Here is a 20914-nt window from a genome sequence, read left to right on the forward strand (position 1 = left end):
GTTCAGTTCTCATTCTGAAAACCCTTATAGAATTATGTACAAAACCTCATTAAAAAATGAATAGTATTTCTATTTTTAGATTGTTAACCTATAGCAGGAAATAAACACCAATACACACCAGACTTAAATATACTTTAATGTACCATAGTTTTGAGTATTTTATACCACTGTAAAACATATAAGATTAAGAATCAAAAGAGGTTGTTGAAACTGTCTAAAACTGTAGGAGTCCTTGAATTTTTTCACTTTGCATCCAGCTGTTTTGCCATCATCGAGGGCTAATTTTAGAATGAGTAATCTTCTTATAAAATACAGTGTAATTAAGAAAGTAGAATTTTTTCTGTAATTAAGAAAGAATTTTTTTTTCCTGAGACTTCTAATTCAGAATTGTACAGGGTGTTCGGTTTTCTAAACCAAGCCAGCAAACCAAGAGTAATCTGAACCATAAATCTGAGGCCAAGTCAAGAAACTTTTAGTTAAAGAATCATATTTAACTTCTACAAGAATTGAATTCCAGCTCCTTTATATCAATATACTTTGAAATGAAGACAAAATTACAAATAAAGTTTTCACTCAATCTATGAGAAGCAGTATGGAAATCATAGCATGTGATGGTTTATTCTTTCCTGCAAATTAAATGATTACATTTGCTTTGTAATGCACGTAAGCGAAATCTCTTTGCTTACTCTTGCTAAAGACTATAATAGCTGCTTTCCTTGTTTTCTTGTTCTGATGGGAATCATCAGCAACATGGAACATGCTGCCGCATTCTTTAAGCAATGATGTATATTTTGATGTAAAGAGTCAAACCTAAACCTAGTAATTTAGAGCACACTATTATAGTTCTCCCCATTTCTCAAAATAACTGGAACTGAGGGCACACCAAATCTCCACCTTTTGTTGTGCCGTGTAGACACTGCCAGAAATTAAAGAAATTCTTCATTTTTCAGGTCAAAATTAAGCCATCCTTTTCGTTCTGCTATACAGGTGAACAATGACTTTTCATTAATTACCTACAAAACAGATTGCTGCTACTGCTAAGTCGCTTCAGATACAGATTAAGAGAAGACAATTTCATGCAACATCTCACAGTTTCAAGTGCTACATGAGGAAGGATGTAAGTGTGCTGATAAAGCTTATATAGTGTATGAGTTTTCTGTTAGACCATTTAATAAAAATGCTAATTTCTAGAATAAATCAACGACCCCACAGTCATCTAAAGTAAGTCATCCCAACGAGTCAATAACCCAAGAAACTTCTATAGAAAAATAAAGAAAGGAAGGAAACTAGCACCTTTAAAATTTTTTATTTATTTTTAATTGGAGGATAATTGCTTTATAGTGTTGTGTTGTTTTCTGACATACTTCAACACGAACCAGTCATAGGTATATACAAGTCCCCTGCCTCTTGATTGTCCCTCCCTTATATGGCCCTGGAACCATTCTTTTTCTGAAATTTTAATGTCACCTAATTACCATAAGAGTGCTCCTAGTCACACAATTAAAGTCGTTAGAGAGATCATGAGACCATTAACTGGCTGAACACACTTTTGCGTGGTTAGGAAAACTGTGTTACTGAATTGTTTGCCCCTGGCTTGTGACATTTATGGGTACCCTGCAATTTACCCACAGCTACTAAAAAAAAAATTTTTTACTTTCTTCAAGTTTCCACATGAAAAATGATCTTATTTGGTAGACATGGAGAAAAATGTGGAAGAATTACTCTTATTAGGCTGACTTTGAGTGGGTACCCAATGTTTACAAAGTGTTTCGAGAGAGTCAGATCAGCAGTTCCAATGACAGCATATTATACCGTTATCAGGAGGCACGTGCAGCCTAAGGAGAATTTTCAGTCTATCAGAGTGGCCCATATGTTGCTTATTTATCATTTCAATTTCATATCGGAATCAAAATTGAAAAAGGAAAACTTTGAAACTCAAGCAAGTCATCTGTGGCCAGAGTAATGAGGTCTCTTGCCAAAAAAACCCCCAAACAAACAAAAGAGAAAGCCCAAAAAACAGAGATTAACAGTTTTGAGAATCAAGCTTTGGTTTCAAAGTATTATTGCAGCTGTTTAATTCATTTGCTGATGCGGCTCAAGTATGCAGACACAGTAAATTTTTAAAGGGTTTATGTGCCCTCAGTAATTTTATCATTTTTAAGAGAGATGAGAAACACTAGAGTAGTGACCAAGTAGTAGCAACTACTTATTTTCAGAAGCTGTATTTTACTGACTAAAGCAGCACTTGTAGATAATAGGATTATTTCTTGGCTGTAGCACTATGACTGTATGTTACAAAAACTCTCTGATATAGCTGAGGTATGGGGTCAATGAAAGAATAACATTCCTGGACTTTCCCGGTGGTCCAGCTGTTAAGAATCCACCTGCCAATGCAGGAGACACAGGTTCAATCCCCAATCCAGGAGGATCCTACCTGCCACAGAACAACTAAGCCCATGGCCACAACTACTGAGCCCGCACTCTAGAGTCTTCGAACTGCGACTACTCAGCCCATGTGCCCCAACTACTGAAGCCCTGCAGCTTAGAGCTCCACTAGAGAAGCCACTGTAATGAGAAGCCCGCGCACCGCCACTGGAGAGGAGCCCTCACTCGCCGCAACTAGAAAAAGCCGGAGCACAGAAATGAAGACACAGTGCAGCCAAAAATAGTAAATAAGTAAATAATTTTTTAAAGTGAAATATTTTTTGAAAAAACTAATACAGTCTTCCAAAAAGGTGATAACTTCCTTATAAGAAGAAACACGTGAAGCCTAGCAGTCACCATTTCGTTTATTCCATATGATTGCTTAAGTTTTCAAGTGGGCTGCATTCTATTTCAAGGCCATTCTGTTGCAAAACTTTGCTATGTGGTTGTAACATAACTGTGTCTGTTGTAAACCAAAGAGGACAGGGGGAAAAAAAGAAGAAGAGATCACAGGAAAAGGTACTTTGTGTAACTTTTCATGTGAGGGTCTTAAAGTAGGTAACTGATTATTAAAGCAAAAATTTTAAGTTCTCTGAGCTTCTACCCTGAAGGTTTTCACTAAAGATTAAAGTGGCCTTTCCAGAGACTCTAGCACAAAACTGGATTAAGGACAACTAATGGTCTAAATAAATGATTGTCATCGTTACATGAGAACTGCAAAGACCAACGCAATAAGAACAGATGACTATTTACTAAATATCAACAAGGTATGTAGTCCTATGTGATTCCTTTTGAGGTTTCAGGGTTTGAGATGGGTGTTAGTGATAAAAATAGGAGACCAAAAATTTATTACATAATATAATTGTGTTGTGTTGAGGCTATTTTTGGTTGATGGAAGAAAATAAATATGTCTGAGGAATTTCTTTTGTAAATGCCAACCTGTGTGGATATATGTAGAGATCTGAATGTTTTTAATAATGATGATAATTAACAATTATTCTACCCAAACACATAAATTGATATAAGCCATGTAATTAAAAACTGGGGCAATATATATTCACAAAATGAAAGATGAAAGATATGAAAAGTCCCTCAGATAATTATAGATTTGATCACAAAATACTCAAAAGGACAAAATGATTAAGATGTAGTTGGCAAAGGCCAACACAATATTGTAAAGCAATTATCCCAATAAAAAATAAAAAAAGATGTAGTTGGGGTTGTACTTGGAATGGAAGGGAAATGGTTAATTGAAAATGAAAGGTCAAGTATTTACCCCTCTGTCCCAAAATCTGGACTAGGATTTGCTAATGTCTTAATAGAGTCTCAGCTGTGAATAAGACCAAACAAATAAACAGTCTGCCTGAAAGCTGCCTCATGTGTAGGCCTTCTAGTCTTCATCCTTCACAAAAATTCCTTTCCCTGTTCCCTCTAAATTTACAGATATTTTAAATTAAAAAAAATCTTATTGAGATATTGTTGATTTACAGTACTATAGTAGTTTCAGGTGTCAACATAGTGATTCAAAATTTTTATAGATTATACTGTAGTTACAAGTTTTAAAGGACAAAAGTTTCTCAGAGGCATCTGCACGATTCTTGAAAAAATTAGCATCATAACTTCCTATTCCAAGAAATTTAACTAGGTCAAATAGAAAAACATTGAGTAAGGTTTCTTAGGCCCTGAATGTGAAGTTTCCCTGGAACTATGAGCTAATAACCTTGTTCCAAAGGCACAGTTTTTTCACACAGAAAACACACGTCTCAAGTGTCTTTCCTATTTCCTACATCTAGTAGACAGGTCTCATTGTAACAAATCTTATTTCATTGACAGTGCACTTACTCAAGCCATAGATCTTTTTCTCACAATTCCAAGCAGTAACAGTGACAAGAACAAATTATTTTGGAAGATATTTTCTGACCCACCTTAGTTAGCAGCATATATGTGTCCTGTCTAAGTGATATTCTTATTTATCCAAATCAGCTTATGGTCCAGTTACTCAAATTTTTTGGAATTCTTATTTCTGAGGACTGAGGTAGGCATTAACAATTTCCCCCAAACTTCCATCTGCAACTATTTCTAATAGACTCTAACCTCCAAATGTGCTTGTTTCAACTTCCTTGTTACTTTGGAAACCCCTACGTATCATCGTTTAGAGTTATTTTGCATTACTGTAGTTCCTTATAAATAGGTTCACTCTGTTCTCATATTAAGCTATGAAGATTTGCTTTATTTTGGTTGTTTTTATACATAGGACTTACTAATATTCCACAGTTTTTCTTTTCCCTAAATATATGCATTGGTTGAAGTATTAAAATAGCTTCTGTATTAAAGTTTGTAAATCATATTAAGTCTGCATAGGCAAAGGGTTGCACTTTGCATATGTTCTATAGAAAAAGAAAACCAAACCTAAGTAAGTAAAATGAAGGGTCAAGTAAAATCCAGCAGAGACTCTCCCAAAGCCACAACCACTTCTTACCCTAATTCATAGTTTCATTACTGGCCACACTTTTATTCTGCTTACTTCTTTTAGTGCATTCCTTAGATCTGTTACACATGCTTTTGGATAATAATATGAGCCTCTACTGAATTCCTCCTCTAATACAACTTGGCCAGTTTCATTTGCACTCTAGGTGTCCTATATAATACAAAGGCAATGTTGTGAAGACTCAGGAATGTAATGGTAATAATATTTCTCCTTTTTCAAAAAAATATTTATTTTGTTTATTTTGCTGTGGCAGGTCTTAATCGTGGCACAAGGGAATCTTCGATCTTTGTTGCAGCATGCAAGATCTTTTAGTTATGGCATTCAAACTCTTAGTTGCCACTTGTGGGATCTAGTTCCCTGACCAGGGATTGAACCAGGCCCCCTGCTTTGGGAGTGTGGAGTCTTAGCCACTAGACCACCAGGGAAGACCCTGGTAATAATATTTCTACTGTCCTTTCTCATCCTCTCTACTTTAAGCCTGTCACCACTAATGTGAAGCTACTATTAAACCAGAGTGACCTTATTTATATGGTCAACCAAATACCTTGCTTAGTATTTTTTTTTCAATTCCCTCTTTTGGCTTCACAGGCTTCCCTGGTGGCTCAGCTGGTAAAGAATCTGCCTGCAATGTGGGAGACCTGGGTTCGATCCCTGGGTTGGAAAGATCCCCTGGTTGGGTTTGATCCCTGGGTTGGAAGGGAACAGCTACCCACTCCAGTGTTCTGGCCTGGAGAATTCCATGGACTGTACGGTCCATGGGTTACAAAGAGTCAGACATGACTGAGCAACTTCCACTTTTGGTGTCACACAGTACAACAGACATATTGATGAACTCCTAAAAGATTTCAGTATTGTTCTTATTACATGGAATTTAGTAGTAATGAAAATGGGGGGGGCATAAATAATGTAATTAAAACAGCCAAACAGTTATAACTGGAATATCTGGACTCCATGAGCCATTACATTGTGACCAAATGGCTGGTGTAAGAGGAAGTGACCTTGTTAGCTGTTCTTTCGTTACTTCCTGATAGTAAGATAAAGTTAAAATGCTTTTTTTTTTAATGTAGATTTTCTGCAGTAATAATTTATTGAACAAAATTCAATTTTAAAATATTTTAAACATTCAGAAAAGTGACAAAAACATATGTACTCTTACAAATTTAATAAATGCTATCATCTCACTGTATTTGTTTAGATACTTCTTTCAAAAACAATACAATGTCACAACTGAAGCCCCAATTTCATCTCATTTCCCACACGCCTTCTTCAGAGGAAGCCACTATCCTAAAGTTTGTAAGTGTCCCTTTATTGTAGAAATTTGTTCATGTTGCTAGATGTCAGTAGATTCACTAATTTTCTTAGACAGTTTTTTTTAGTTTTATTGGAATATGGTTGATTTACAATGTTGTGTTAGTTTCTGCCATATAGCAAAGTGAGTCAATTATACATATATCCACTCTTTTTGAAATTATTCTCCCATACAGAGTATTGAATAGAGCTCCCTATGCTCCCTATACAGTAGGTCCTTAACAGTTATCTATTTCATATATATTAGTGTGTATATATTAATCCCAATCTCCCAGTTTATCCCTCCCCCATGCCCCGTTTCCATAAGCTTGTTTTCTATATCTGAGATTTCACTAATTTTAAGTATTATATAATATTCCATTGCATGACTATGGACATTTAGTTTTTGTCATCATCACTGTGGACAATACCCTAACAAACATCTTCATAGTGTCTCCTGGTGCATATGGGCATGACTTTCCCTAGGTGCAGGAGTTCTGAAGTTTTTATGGCCAATACACATTAAGAAATAATTTTTATATTAAGTTCCTGTACATGCTGCTGCTGCTGCTGCTAAGTCACTTCAGTCGTGTCCGCCTCTGTGCGACCCCATAGACAGCAGCCCACCAGGCTCCCCCGTCCCTGGGATTCTCCAGGCAAAAACACTGGAGTGGGTTGCCATTTCCTTCTCCAATGCATGGAAGTGAAATGTGAAAGTGAAGTCGCTCAGCTGTGTCCGACTCTTAGCGACCCCATGGACTGCAGCCTACCAGGCTCCTGCATCCATGGGATTTGCCAGGCAAGAGTACTGGAGTGGGGTGCCATCGACATGCATACATGCACATATCACCACAGGCTGAGTTGCCTGGCAAGTAGATCTGAGATAGAAATTTGTGTACAGGCTGTTTATGAGGGAGTGTCCTGGAATAAGTACCTGCTGGGAAGTAAAGGAAGCAGGAATACGGGCAGAGGTAGTTTTGTGCTCCAACAAAGTGATAACAAAGGCCTCAGTTGATCCCACATTTGCTGCAGTAATTATTCAGTCATTTGGAATCAGGGCAAGGGGATCAGGCTTTTATATACCTGCACTGCTCAGTTACTGAAATATAGCTGCACCCAGGAAGAGGGTGTGTGTGACCTTGGGCAAGTAGCTCTCTTCCAGGAGACAGTCCTACAGAGAGACTCACCCAAAAGCTGTTGGATGCAACATATCTAGCAGCTCAGAGAATTAATCATTTAGTCCTGGAAAGAGGGAATCTAGGTGGTGCACAAAAATTCACAAAATAATCCTTACCCTGGTATTTCTGTTCTATTTCATTTGTAAAAAAATAAATGTTTATTATAACCCTTAAATTGATTTCACAATTCACTAATGGATCATGAATTACAGTTTGAAAAAATTGCTTTAGAGTATATACCCAGAAATGGAACTGCTGGATTGTAGGGTATATGCATTTTAAATTTTAGTAAGTATTGTCAAACTGCTTTCCAAAGGGGTTGGGCCATTTGACATTCCCCCTAGTAGAGCATTGAGTTCCAGTTTTCCTACAGCCTCAATAACCTTGGCATTGTCAGATTTTATATATATATATATATATGTATATACATATATATATATACACACACAAAAATACGGTAGCAGGTAATACCGTAGATACTTTGAAACCCATCCTTTGGTGAAAGTGAAAATGTTTTCAATACTGTATTATACCAAGACATACTTCCTGCTAGCTTATCAACTACCAAAAGGCATGTGCATTTCCCTGATAATTAGGTAACCTTCAAATTTTAGTCTTGCAAAATAGAAATCTATTCTTACAAAATAAATCTTTTAATCTTGTGATCTTTTTTATGGCACCTAGAGGACTGCCCAGCATATAACAACAGTAAAATACCTGCAGATTGAAAGAGTGAATTCTATGCCTAGACATGTGGCATTTTTTTAAGTTTTCACTTTTTTTCTTTTAATCTCTGAAGCAATGTGGTTTAGTAGAAGATTACTGGCCCAGGAATTGTGAGGCCTGGGCTTTGGTCTACAGTTTTTTCAGTTTTTCAGTTTTTTCCTAAACAATAATTTTCCTATATATCCAGCTTACTTCATGGAGAGTTTAGAATACTGAGTTCTCAGAACTGATTTCATATTTTTGTAATAGAGAAAGCAAAGAACTTGGGGATCTAGATTCTAGTCTTCAAACTCCTCTCACTATTGTATGTTTATGACCTTGGACAAATCACAAGCAGGTAAATGTTCACTTTTTGGAAAATAAAATGCTCACTAGATGATCTCTAAGGTTCTTGCTCAAAACTCCTATGTTCTGGGTTATAGAAACATGAAGTCAATTTATGAAAATATCATTCTCATAAAGCCAACACCACGTGGGTCACACTATACATTTTAAATCCACTTCTAATTGCTGGCCCCACTTCAATCACTCTGTAATCCAATCCATTTAGCCCTACCCTTGTCCAATTGCCCTATATGTTACCTGAACTCCACCCTTAAGATTCTCATTTGCAACTGATGACCATTTTTATTACTGCTAGTATTTCAATACTTGGTTCTAACCTTGTGGCAAATAGAGCCTTGTGCTGTGTGATCACCAGGAGAATCTGAAATGGAAGACTATATATATATATATATTTTTTTTTTTTTTGATAACTCCATTAACTCCTCATTCCCTTTTATCACAAAGGTGGTTAAAGATGAATGGTATTGTTACATACTCTCCTCAACCTGACATCAAGGGCTCTACGGTTCTGCTTTCTTCCCTGTAGGATTCACTACTTTCCAGACAGCATTGCACAGGCAGGCAGGAGCTTGCCAGCACTGCTCTACTGTGCCTTCTCTAAAAGCTATTCTTCCACCTCAGTTCTAATACATTCAAATAAAGGATAGCCTCATCTCAACTTCTGTTTCCTTCTTAGTATAATCTAAAACTCTGTAAATTATAATTATAACATCTAAATTCTATTAAATCAATATGCTGATTTTATTAAATTTCAAATGCAGTTAAGATAATTACAATCAAACATGAAAACTTGCAGACTTGTAAGTAGAGAATGTAGAGGAAGGATATTTATTTCTAGGAGATAGTAAAGTGACTGACATAAGGGCCTAAACTAGCCCTAGGAGAGGCTTTGGAGATTTTTATGTTTGCTTATTTCTAATTTAAATTTTTATTATTAAATGTCTATTATTCTCCAAATCCTGAATAAACTAGTTGCTAGAGTTTTTCCCTTCTGGATTAACTTTGTCCTTAATATAACTAACCAATCCATCTCTTTGTATGCATATATGTGCTTATGGACAGCAGAGGCTTAAATGCTTTGGGCACAGCTTTTTAAGACTTCCCTGGTAGCTCAGATGGTAAAGTGTCTGTCTACAATGCGGGAGACCTGGGTTCGATCCCTGGGTCGGGAAGATCCCCTGGAGATGGAAATGGCAATCCACTTCCAATACTATTGCCTGGAAAATCCCATGGACACAGGAGCCTGGTAAGCTACAGTCCATAGGGTTGCAAAGAGTCAGACACGACTGAGCAAAGGCAATCTTATGTGCTTATGGACAGCGGAGGCTTAAATGCTTTCTTAAGTTCCATTAAGAGCCTCCTCTCATGAGCCTGAAAGTGTTCTGAATGAGAGGTGTCAACATGCTGGAGAAGAGAAGCGAAGAACCAGGAACAGATCCTAACACCCTGTTCCTCTTAGGTGACATTGCGACTGAACACTGATGAACTTTTCCACCCAGAGTAGAAAGAAAGGAAAATAGGAAGCTAGCAACCTCAAGCTATCTCTGGAAAAAATGATCATATTTCTTCTTTAGAAAGATCAGCCTGGCAACAAAGGGAGGGATGGATGAAGGAGAAAAGACAGGAGATTGGGAATCCAGTTAGTTGATTGCTACAAAATTTCAAGTAAAAAAAAAAAAAAAACAGGGATTTTAACTGGGTCAGTAGGAATACAGATAGAAAGGTGAAGAAGGATACGCTTGATGTTAAGGAGATGGTATCAACTGGTTTTGATGACTGATTAATTTTTAAGGAATAAGTGGGAAAAAAGATGAGTTGATTACTTATAGGTGTTTTTTGTTTTTTAGCCACACTGCCAGCTATGTGGAACTTCCCCAACCAGGGGTAAAAACCCATGCCCCCTTGCAGTGGAAGTGTGGAGTCTCAACCACTGGACCATCAGGGAAATTCAAACGTATTCAGTAGTTGTTGTTATTGCTGTTGTTTGGCTGTGCTGGCTCTTCCTTGCAGTGCAAGGCTTAGTTGCATGCACATCCCCATGGCATGTGGGATCTTAGTTCCCCAACCAGGGGTCGAACCTGAGTCCTCTACTCTGGAAGGGGAATTCTTTACCACTGGGCCTCTAGGGAAGTCTCTTCACAGGTTTTGACTTTTCTAACTACTGTAATGCTGCTGCTGCTGCTAAGTCACTTGAGTCGTGTCTGACTCTGTGCGACCCCATAGACAGCAGCCCACCAGGCTCCCCCGTCCCTTGGATTCTCCAGGCAAGAACACTGGAGTGGGGTGCCATTTCCTTCTCCAATGCATGAAAGTGAAAATTGAAAGTGAAGTCGCTCAGTCGTGTCCGACTCTTGGCAACCCCATGAACTGTAGCCCACCAGGCTCCCCCGTCCATGGGATTTTCCAGGCAAGAGTACTGGAGTGGGGTGCCATCGCCTTCTCCGGACTACTGTATAGTGAGTCCTATTCAAGAAATTAGAGAATATAGGAGAAACAGGTTTCAGGTCAAGATAATGAGTTTACCTTTTAAAATGTTGCGTTCAGGTGCACTTGGGACTTATATGTCTGGAGGCAAATGAATATACAATCCTGACGCTTAGAGGAGATGTATAGACTAAAGATGTGTTTGTCTCCTAGTCTGAGGGATTATAAAGAAAACAGAAGTATTATATTTTTAAGCTTATTTTTTTTCAATTGCAGGTGTTTCCCCTTGCCGGCAGAGTTCTTTAAGCTTTGACAATAAAAAGGGCGTCCCTGTTGTCTACACTTGCAGGATGCATGTCTGGGCCAATCAATTAAAAAAAAAAAAAAAAAAAAGACTCCCAGTGTCTGATTTGTTTAGCTTCGTGTTTCCCAAATATCCTAGCTGTAACAACAGTGCTGAGTACATGAGAAAAGATGACTCATATTTCCTGCAAGTCAGCACAGATAACCATCCTTCCAAATTATTTGAACCTTTGGCCACTCCCAAATAGAGTCAAAGTGTTGGAACAATTTATGAGCATTTGTTTCATTTGTTGAGAACAATTCTAGTACATCTGTAATAAAGATTCGGAGAAAAAAAAGAAAAGCTTTTCTTATCTTGTATCACCCCAGCCCCCATATCCCAAACAAGGTGCAGTCACCATTTATAGACGGCTGACTCACTGGAAAAGACCCTGATGCTGGGAAAGATTGAAGGTGGGAGAAGAAGGCGACAACAGAGGATGAGATGGTTGGATGGCATCACTGACTCAATGGACATGGGTTTGAGTAAACTCCACGAGTTGGTGATGGACAAGGAGGCCTGTTGTGCTGCAGTCCATGGGGTCGCAAAGAGTCAGACATGACCAAACGACTAAACTAACTCCCAGGTGGTGCTAGTGGTAAAGGACCCACCTGCCAATGCAGGAGACATTAGAAACATGGATTTGATCCCTGGGTAGGGAAAATCCCCTGGAGGAGAACATGGCAACCTACTCCAGTATTCTTGCCTGGAGAATCCCATGGACAGAGGCGCCTGGTGGGCTACAGTCCATAGGGTCGCAAAGAGTCAGACATGAATGAAGTGACTTAGTGTGTACATGCACGTGAGCATGCACACACACACACACATACACCTTTTATAGAAAGTCTAAGTTCTCTCTTGATTGGTTCAAATGTCATCTATCCATCACCTTGAATCCATACATTCTGAATTAATCACTCAACTTCCCTAAGCTCCCACAGCAACAAATTTAGACACCTAGCGTGGAACTTCTCAGTCTGCCTGGGAGCATACTTTGTGCCTTTAATATGCACTTATCTACTTTCATTCCCTTTTGTGCCCAGCACAGTGCTTTGTGTATAAATGCCAACTGAAGTGAATTTGTAAAACGTTCTGAAAATACTCAACCACAGACAATGATAGTTAAGATATACTACATAAAATAACTTCGTTTTGCAGATCATTTAAAAACTAAATGCTGAATTTATTAATAGCAGGAATTGTTGAGAGAAGTAAAAGCATTAACTTGAGGAAGATGTTGAGAGGCGATAATTTTCAAATTTGTGGGAAAGTGCTGACTCAAAGATATGACTCCTCAGCCACAGAGAGGGTAAAGAGAGCAGTGTCTCAGACTGCTGCAGCCCTCTTATCCTTAGACACTCTTCTCAAGTATCAGGTTTCGAATTTGTTATTTGCAACATGACATTTCTCACTATTATTCTTACAAGTTGTTCAGATACTTTGTCTTTGAAAAGTATTTCATCAGGTTTATGGGGTTTTTTTTGTTTTTTTTGGCCACACCTCTTGGCATGCAGGACCCTAGTTCCCCAAACAGGGGCTGAACCCTTGCCCCCTGCATTTGAAGCTCAGAGTCTTAATCAGGGATTGCCAAGGAAGTCGCAGGTTTGTGTTTTTAAGAAGAAAGATGATAATCTGACAATGCCAATAAATTTCAGTTTGTGGATTAAATACACTGAAATGTCATTCTAACACTTTCACAATGAATAGAATTTGGTATCATGTGTTCTGCTTTGGGAGATATCTGAAGATTTTCTAAAAGACCATCAGTTCTTGGTGGAAGGCTTTCTCATCCATAAGAAAGCTGCAAGGAACAGATATCAAGAACAGCTTTCTAGAATACTCTTCCCAAGACATGGATAAATTTTAAAAAAAGATATAAAAAATAAACTTTCTGGTTTAGCAATTAAATCGATTTAACAGGTGGTAAGGATTAGGTGGTACAATAATTGAGTTTCCAGTGTTTTAAACTGTTACTGGTTTCATAGTTTTCCTTCATGGATTTTTCAAGCCACAGCATTAAAAAAATAATTTCTAAGAAACAACCAGACAGAGTTCCAGGTGTGAAAGATAACGTAATTTCAGAAAAGGCATGGAGCCCAAGTTTCTAAGGCACATTTTAAAAAATCTGGCCGTGACTGCAATGTTAGACTCCCTTACCCAAATCACATTTAGGGTTTAACTGTGACTACTGTGACAAATGCTGAGAGGACTCATGATATGACTGTTTAGGACTCTAAGGTACTTAAATGCATTTCCTGAGCATGCAGTCAAATGCTCCTTATTGTCTTTCTACTGCCTTTGAGTATGTTCTTTCAGAAAGTGTTATCTTTGATTAAAAAAAAGAAACATTCAAAACTTTTCAACTTTTTAATTTTGTTTTGGCTGCACTGGGTCTTTATTGCTTTGTGCAGGCTTCTCATTGCAGTGGCTTCTCTTACTGCAGAGCACGGGCTCTAGAGTGTGTGGGCTTCAGTAGCTGTGGCACGAGGACTCATTAATTGCGGTTCCTGGGCTTCAGAGCAAAGGCTCAATGTTGTGGCACATGGGCTCAGGTGCTCTGTGACATGTGGGATCCTCCTCGAAACCAGGGATCAAACCCCTGTCCTCTGCATTGGCAGGCAGGTTCCCAACCACTGTAGTTCCAGAGAAGTCCCAAAACTTTTCAACTTTTGAAGCTTTTTAGAATTCCATTCTACATACTACGCTTGCAATTATATGTCTATAATATTTTAACCCGGGAGAAGGAAATGGCAACCCACTCCAGTAGTCTTGCCTGGGAAATCCCATGAACAGGGGTGTCTGGAGGGCTACAGTCCACGGGGTTGTAAAGAATCGGACACAACTTGGCGACTGAGCATAGTCAATACTTTAATTGGCATTCCTTAATGCAGATGAAAATATGTGAATTTGTTTGCCAGTTAAGAGTGAGAGGTTCCCAATTGAACTTATTTTTTCCACAGCTTTATTGAGAAGTAATTGACACACAGTGGACTATACATATTTAAAGTGTGCAACTTGCAAAGTTTGATCTGTGTATACATCTGTGAAACCATCACTACCATCTAGATAGTGATATCTAGACATCCATCCATCCAAAAGAGTTCCCCCTTGCCCCTTTATGTTATAATTCTCCCCTTTCAATCATTGATACTACAGCCATGCCCTCACATTAGGAAGAAGAATCCTGTGAATGATATGGGCAGTGGGGAGGAAGGATCTATCCTGGAAAAGAGATTTAACATTTTGTTTAGTAGACTTAAAATGCTGCATCTGGGATGTGCTCAAAAATACAAAAAAGTGGTTGACTCAGTATTTTCAGGTCAAGATCTTGATCTTTTGAACTTTATGGAATGCTGGGTTATCTAAAATGTGACAAAAAATAGGCTTCCTTCTCTCTTGCTCTTTTCTAATCCATTCTTCACAGAAGAGTCCTTTTTAAAATTAAATTTACCCAGAGCTGGAAACATTTATTTTTTAATGAAAATTAATAGCATTAAAAAAGATACATAGTTAGAGTGCTGCTGCTGCTGCTGCTGCTGAGTCGCTTCAGTCGTGTCCGACTCTGTGCGACCCCATAGACGGCAGCCCACCAGGTTCCCCGTCCCTGGGATTCTCCAGGCAAGAACACTCGAGTGGGTTGCCATTTCCTTCTCCAATGCATGAAAGTGAAAAGTGAAAGTGAAGGCGCTCAGTCCTGTCCGACTCTTAGCAACCCCATGGACTGCAGCCCACCAGGCTCCTCGGTCCACGAGATTTTCCAGGCAAGAGTACTGGAGTGGGGTGCCATTGCCTTCTCCATAGTTAGAGTAGTTGTACATACATAGAGCGGCAGGTTGTCTGGGCCATCTTGGAGTGCACATTTACAAGACCAAAGGGCACATTTTATGGTCACAGAACACAGCTTTTCAGTGCTGAAAATTAACTGATCCTACATTAGTCCTCCTCATTAGTATGATGTGTTAACCATCTGAGCTAAAAACTGACACTTAATTCTTACTCTTATTTCTCCGATGGTGGTTTCTAAACTTATATGGGGGAATTCCCTGGCTGTCTGGTGATTAAGGGGCTTCCCAGGTGGCGCTAGTGGTAAAGAACCCGCCTGCCAATGCAGGTTCATTCCCTGGGTTGAGAAGATCCCCTGCAGAAGGGCGGGCAACCCAGTCCAGTATTCTTGCCTGGAGAATCCCAAGGACAGAAGCCCATGGCAGGCTACAGTCCACGGGGTGGAAAGAGTTGGACACAGCTTAGCAACTAAACCACCACCACTGGTGGTTAAGACTTATTGCTTTCACTACTGTGGATCTGGATTTGATCCCTGGTTACGGAATTAAGATCCCATAGGCCACCAGGCACAGTCAAAAAAAAAAAAATCATAATAATAAACTCACATTGTGTAATCCATTAAACCCTCCAATGGCAGCAAACAATCCTACTGATCACCAAGGCTACTGCCATTTTGGGGGGGCGTGGGAGAGGAACTTACCAGATACCTTTCAAAAGTACATGTCTTATAAAGTAGAATAGGATTTATAATATACTCAGTACAGAGTTTCAGTTTGGGATCATGAAAAAGTTCTGGAAATGGCACACACAGCCAAAAAAAAGAAAAACACACTTGGAATTACAGCATCAGTAAACTACATATTCATAAATGAATGCAAAAAGAATCACTGATTTGGATTACTACTTGCAATAAATAAACCAATAAATGTACTTACCAAATAGCACTGCACTGATTAGGGCTTCCCTGGTGGCTCAGACAGTAAAGCATCTGCCTGCAATGCAGGAGACCTGGGTTTGATCCCTGGGTCAGAAAGATTCCCTGGAGAAGGGAATGGCAACCCACTCCAGTACTCTTGCCAGGAAAATCCCATGGATGGAGGAGCCTGGTAGGCTACAGTCCATGGGGTTGCAAAGAGTCAGACACGACTCAGCAACTTCAGTTTAGGCAACTATACATGACATACAAAACACTTAGAAATTACATTATTTAACAATTGTCAGTGAAAGTGGTATTTCTCCATATGCAGTCTTACGTGATGTTCACTTTTTTTTTTTTTAATAAGGAAACTGAAGACCAGAACATATAATTTGAACAATTCAGTGTTGGAGATGCTCAATCCCAGGTTTTTTACTTTAAATCCCATGCTGTGCAGTGCTAAGTTGCTCCAGTGGTGTCCGACTCTTTGTGACTCTATGGACTGTAGCTTGCCAGGCTTCTCTGTTCATGGGATTCTCCAGGAAAGAATACTGGAACGGGTTGCCCGGCCTTCCTCCAGGGGATCTTCCCAACCCAGGGATCCAACCCACATATCCTGACGCTCCCGCACTGTAGGCGTATTCTTTACAGCTGAGCCACTAGGGAAGCCCCCTTTGGCCCATATATTGCTTGAAATACAGATACAATGTCATACCCCAAACATCACTGTTCTCAATTCGCTGCTCTAATAGGCAGCCTTTCCTCTTCAATAGCTTTCAGCTGCAATTACAATAAAATCCAGTCGTCTTTGTCTTCCTAGGGCCTGGGGAAATGGGCCCTTACTTGCTTACACACTCACCTCTTCAGTATCAGGGCAGACTCCTCTTTGCACCACAGATTCCCTGGCACTATGGACTCCACTCAGTTCCAATAGCCAAGTTCCTTCCTACCACAGGTCTTTTGCATAGCCATTTTCTCTGCCTTAATTCTCCAGGGCATTTCTCAGATTACTGGCTCCTTCTCATCCCTCAGATGCACCTTTCCTGACCACTTTTTTTTTTTCAAACTATCCTGGCATTTGCTCTCCCAGAATTCTGTTCATAGCCTTTATAGCATGTTTCTCTCAAGATCTCATGAGTATTCACTGTCCCTCCTTTTCCCACTAGACTGTCAACTCCAGTCTAGAGAGCAGACCTTTTCTGTTTTCCTCACCAGTGTGTCCCCTCGGTTTTTGAGTTTCAGTGAATGTTTGTTGATTGACTGAATACAACAAAAGGAATGGAGATAAGAAATAAAGCTATAAATCCGGTTAGTAGAAGGGGTTAAAGACTATTCTGCACCATTTAGGAAAGTTGACTTGAAACCTTTTAGGGTCCTATTTCTTCCTTCTTTTTTCCACGTAATATTGAACATTGAGTACTTTCAGGTACTATGTTAAGCACTTCACATGTATTATACCATTTAACCTTCTGAGCAACCCAGTAGCAGTAATCAACCTTTATTATCCTCATTTTTCAGAGGCAACTTGCCAACAGCCATTCATGGTGGCACCATAGCCGGGTAGTAAGTAGGCCATAACCCATTAATCCAATGTAACCTACACACCTTCGGTCAACAATTGGTGTTTCATCAATGTACTTTTCAGAGAACCCTCCTGAATTCTCTGTTTTACCTGACCTGCAGTATCTTGGTACCGAAACCAACTAGGAGGTGGTTGCTAACCCCTGAGGGGGTTTCCTGGGGAATCTGAGTGCCGTTTGTAGAGGAGCTGCCGCTCAGGCAGACGCCACGAGCTCCGGCTAGCCGACGTCTGCACTACTGGGACTGCTGGGGAGGAAGGAGGAAATAGGTCAGTTGGCCCATGACGGATCCTGACCCTCGCTGTGGTGAAAGGGGAAGGGAAAGTGTGTGTCGCCCAAGCTCCCTTCGGTTCCACGCGAAGGGGAACCACAGCGCACTTCCCCAACTCCACTGCGCGTCACGAGAGAACACTGCTCAGCTCCGCCCACCTTCTACGCCTATCGCGTATCCGGCGCTAGGACCCCGCGACCCTCAACGCGTCCCTGCACCGCCCCCTCGAGCAAGGGCCTGGTCCGCTATTGGCGCTAGCAGGCCGCGATCCCCGCCTCCGTCCCCTCCGTCACTGTCAAGATGGCGCCGGTCGCAGCGGCGGCGGCCGCGGCGGCTGGAGCCAGAGCAGGAGGCGGAGGCAGCGGCGGCCGCGAGGGGAGGGGGAGTCCCGTCTGACTGAGACGGCAGGCCTGGGCGGGCGGGGGTGCCGCGCAGGGCGGAGCGCCGCTGGGGATGAGCTAAGCGGGTTCGGAGCGCCGCGGCATTCAGCCCCTCGTGTCCCGCCACCGCTGAGTGGACGCCGCACCGCTCTCCAAGCTCGACCCGCTTCTCGAGCGGGAGCCAGCGGTGAGGTGAGTGCGGGGGCGGCGGCGCGGACAGCGGTGGCATGTGGAGCTGTCACTGCCCGGAGCGGTGACAGCCGTGGGCACTGGAGCGGGGCCGGCTGGGCTCGGAGATGTGGCGTGGATGGCTGTGACCTCCGCTCGGGGGCTTCTCGGAGCCTGGCTGTCCTTCGCTAGCTGGGTCGGCTCCGGGTGGCGCGGTGGTGCTGAGAGCAGCACCCGCGCCGCTGCGTCGGCAGCTGGGGGTCTCCTGTTTTCGTTCGGGATTTTCTATTCCGGGCTGGCCTGGGGCTCCTGTTGGGGGATGGGGGCGGGGGCGGTGAGAGGGGAGGTCCTGGAACTGGGATTTTGACAAGCTCGTTACGTAAGACGGAGGTGGCCTCACGGAATCCCACCTGCTCGACGTTTTAAACAGGCGGCAGCTGGAGCCTGGCGGGCCCCCAGAGGCCCGATTTTCCTCGCGGGGGTCTGCCTAGCCTATCTCGGCCAACGTGAGCCTGCTCACCGTCCAAGTTGGCCAGTTTGGGGTTTTTCCCCAGTCTTTTTTTTTGGGGGGGGGGCGGGGAGGTGATAAACAATTCCTGGTCGCCACCATTCCCTTTGAAGTTTACCGCTTTCTAGGGGGAGGAGGGAAAAAAAAGCTTGTGACCTAAAACTGGGTCGCAGCAACGACTTTTCATTATCATGCTTTTAAATGATAGATGCACTGAAAGATTTTTGTTATTGTTCCAGTGTGCTTTTAATTCAAACGTATGGTTACGCCTGGAGCCGTAGAGAGAAGGGTTTTTGTCTCATAGGACAGTTATTTCTTGTTTGCAACAGCAGGATAGGCATCAGTCAACAGGCATGTATTTATCTGGGAAGAAAACGCGTGTCAGCTAGCTAGAGACCCGTAAGGGCAGGAATTGTACTACTCCGTGAATATGTTATTCTTTAAAATATTATCCGTTAATGACAATAATAATCCAAGTTTAAAAGAAGCAATTTTACAAGATTACAAGCTGTTGTTTGGTGTACATAGTCTCTTTCTATTTTCTGCTTGCCCTGGTCTACCTTTTCTCTCCTGTTGGGTGAAGGAGGCGGAGACACCTGTGAACAGCTTAGCCCAGGCTACATTAATCTATTGTAGTGCATTTGAGATTATTGTAAAAAGTAGTCTCTGGGGGACCTAAGATTGGGTAATAAATAAGGACTCTTGGGCAAGTTATACAGTTTTATGTTTAGATACTAGGCTTTCAGCTTTTGAAAATCTAAGTATACAAGATTTCTGAGATATTTGCACCCCTTTTGAACTTGTAATGAAACAAAAAATTGTTATTAGGCCTCTTTTATGGGAACTTTGTTTTGTTTTGGCCAGAATTAAACATTTTGGGTAGCTTTTACCTCATTTTCACATTTTCTCTTTTTGAACTGCAGCTCTCAGTAGGTGTCCAGAAACATATATTATCATCATCGTCATCATTATACTACTGTATGTTACATAATTTTCTTTTTCTGAATGATTAAGCATAGACTTAACTTCATTGTAGAATTTTATAAGAATGTATTTGTTAGGAAAGTTAATTGCTCTTGACAGTAGCCCAGTACTGGGAATAAATAATAAGTAAAATTTGGCCTCAGTTTTAAATTTATGTACACAAAGTTACACTTTTGAAAATTGGTTAAGCAGTATAAATTTTATGTATGTGCAAGAGAGCTAAGCAGGTGATGCTGATTTGTTCTGAACTTTTCCACATGAGTTAACACTGGCTTAAATAGTTATTGATTCTTAAGCTCATGGAGCTGTTGACCTATTTATGGCAACTCGAATAAAATTTGGAGTAATTGGGAGGCTGTGAAAAGAAAGAGAGTGCATGACATTTTCTAATTCGTTCAAAAAGTAATAAAAATATGGAAAAATTATAAAAGCTATTTTTTCATTGAGTGATACTAGTTAACGTTATCTTTTGTTTGCAGAATTTTTCAAGTCATACTTACTATTTATGTGCTTAGATTAAGCACCAATACAGAGATGTTTGATATATTACAAGTATTATATCTTATTTATTCATCTTTAAATTGATGGTTCATTATTATAAGTGGAAAAAGAAGTGGCTGTAGCAGACAGAAGTAACTGTAGCAGAGAAATTAACTTGTTATTCTTGTCCTCTCTGATATCAGAGAATTATTTTGTGGAAATTTTTCCTTGTTCCTACCAAATGTGGAAGAAGAAAATGAAGAAAAGTCAATAAAAATTTCTTTTCTTACTTGTTTGTTCAGTGTCCTATTGATTATTGCTCAGTAGAAATTGTGGGGGCAAGTCAAGTACTCCATGCTTTATTACTGTGTATCATAATTATCACTTTGAATTCTAAAATAGCAATGTAGAGCTTTATATATAAGAAGGGATTAATTTATATAGTATGTTACTATAATAGTGAAAAATCTGTAAGTTAAAATGCCATATACTAGAGGATTAGTAAAATTAATGGCAGTTAATCTGTGTGGTAAATGCAATTATTAAAAGTCATATTTTTAAAAAAAATTTACTAACATGAGAAAGCACAACATAATCTTGAGAGAAAAATAGGAATAGAAATTATTGTT

General features: G+C 40.2%; 2 protein-coding genes across 7 annotated transcripts in view; one reads left to right on the top strand and one right to left on the bottom strand.

Annotated features, from left to right (window-relative positions):
* Positions 1-17396: 17396 nt before the first annotated feature.
* Positions 17397-18374, bottom strand: LOC147365328 (uncharacterized). Its single transcript, XM_086323001.1, has one exon. It carries the CDS (start codon positions 18372-18374, stop codon positions 17967-17969), a length of 408 nt encoding a protein of 135 aa, XP_086179127.1. The 3' UTR covers positions 17397-17966.
* The window catches only part of DENND4A (DENN domain containing 4A), a 120285-nt gene continuing 117566 nt past the window's right edge, over positions 18196-20914 (top strand). For 4 of the 6 annotated variants that reach the window (XM_086322965.1, XM_086322969.1, XM_086322964.1 and 1 more), the window contains exon 1: positions 18198-18337. The gene's annotated coding sequence lies outside the window, so the exon portion shown is untranslated. Of the gene's footprint in view, positions 18338-20914 lie in introns of all 6 variants that reach the window. The other 2 variants (XM_086322966.1, XM_086322968.1) reach the window with 1 other exon arrangement.

This window comes from Bos grunniens, chromosome 10, assembly GCF_055505025.1.
Source record: "Bos grunniens cultivar Pamir isolate PY7600 chromosome 10, Bosgru_T2T1.0, whole genome shotgun sequence".
Taxonomy (NCBI): Eukaryota; Metazoa; Chordata; class Mammalia; order Artiodactyla; family Bovidae; genus Bos; species Bos grunniens.

Coding starts and splice junctions, on each gene's coding strand:
- LOC147365328 (XM_086323001.1), bottom strand. CDS start 18,374: ATGCCACCGCTGTCCGCGCCGCCGCCCCCGCACTCACCTCACCGCTGG.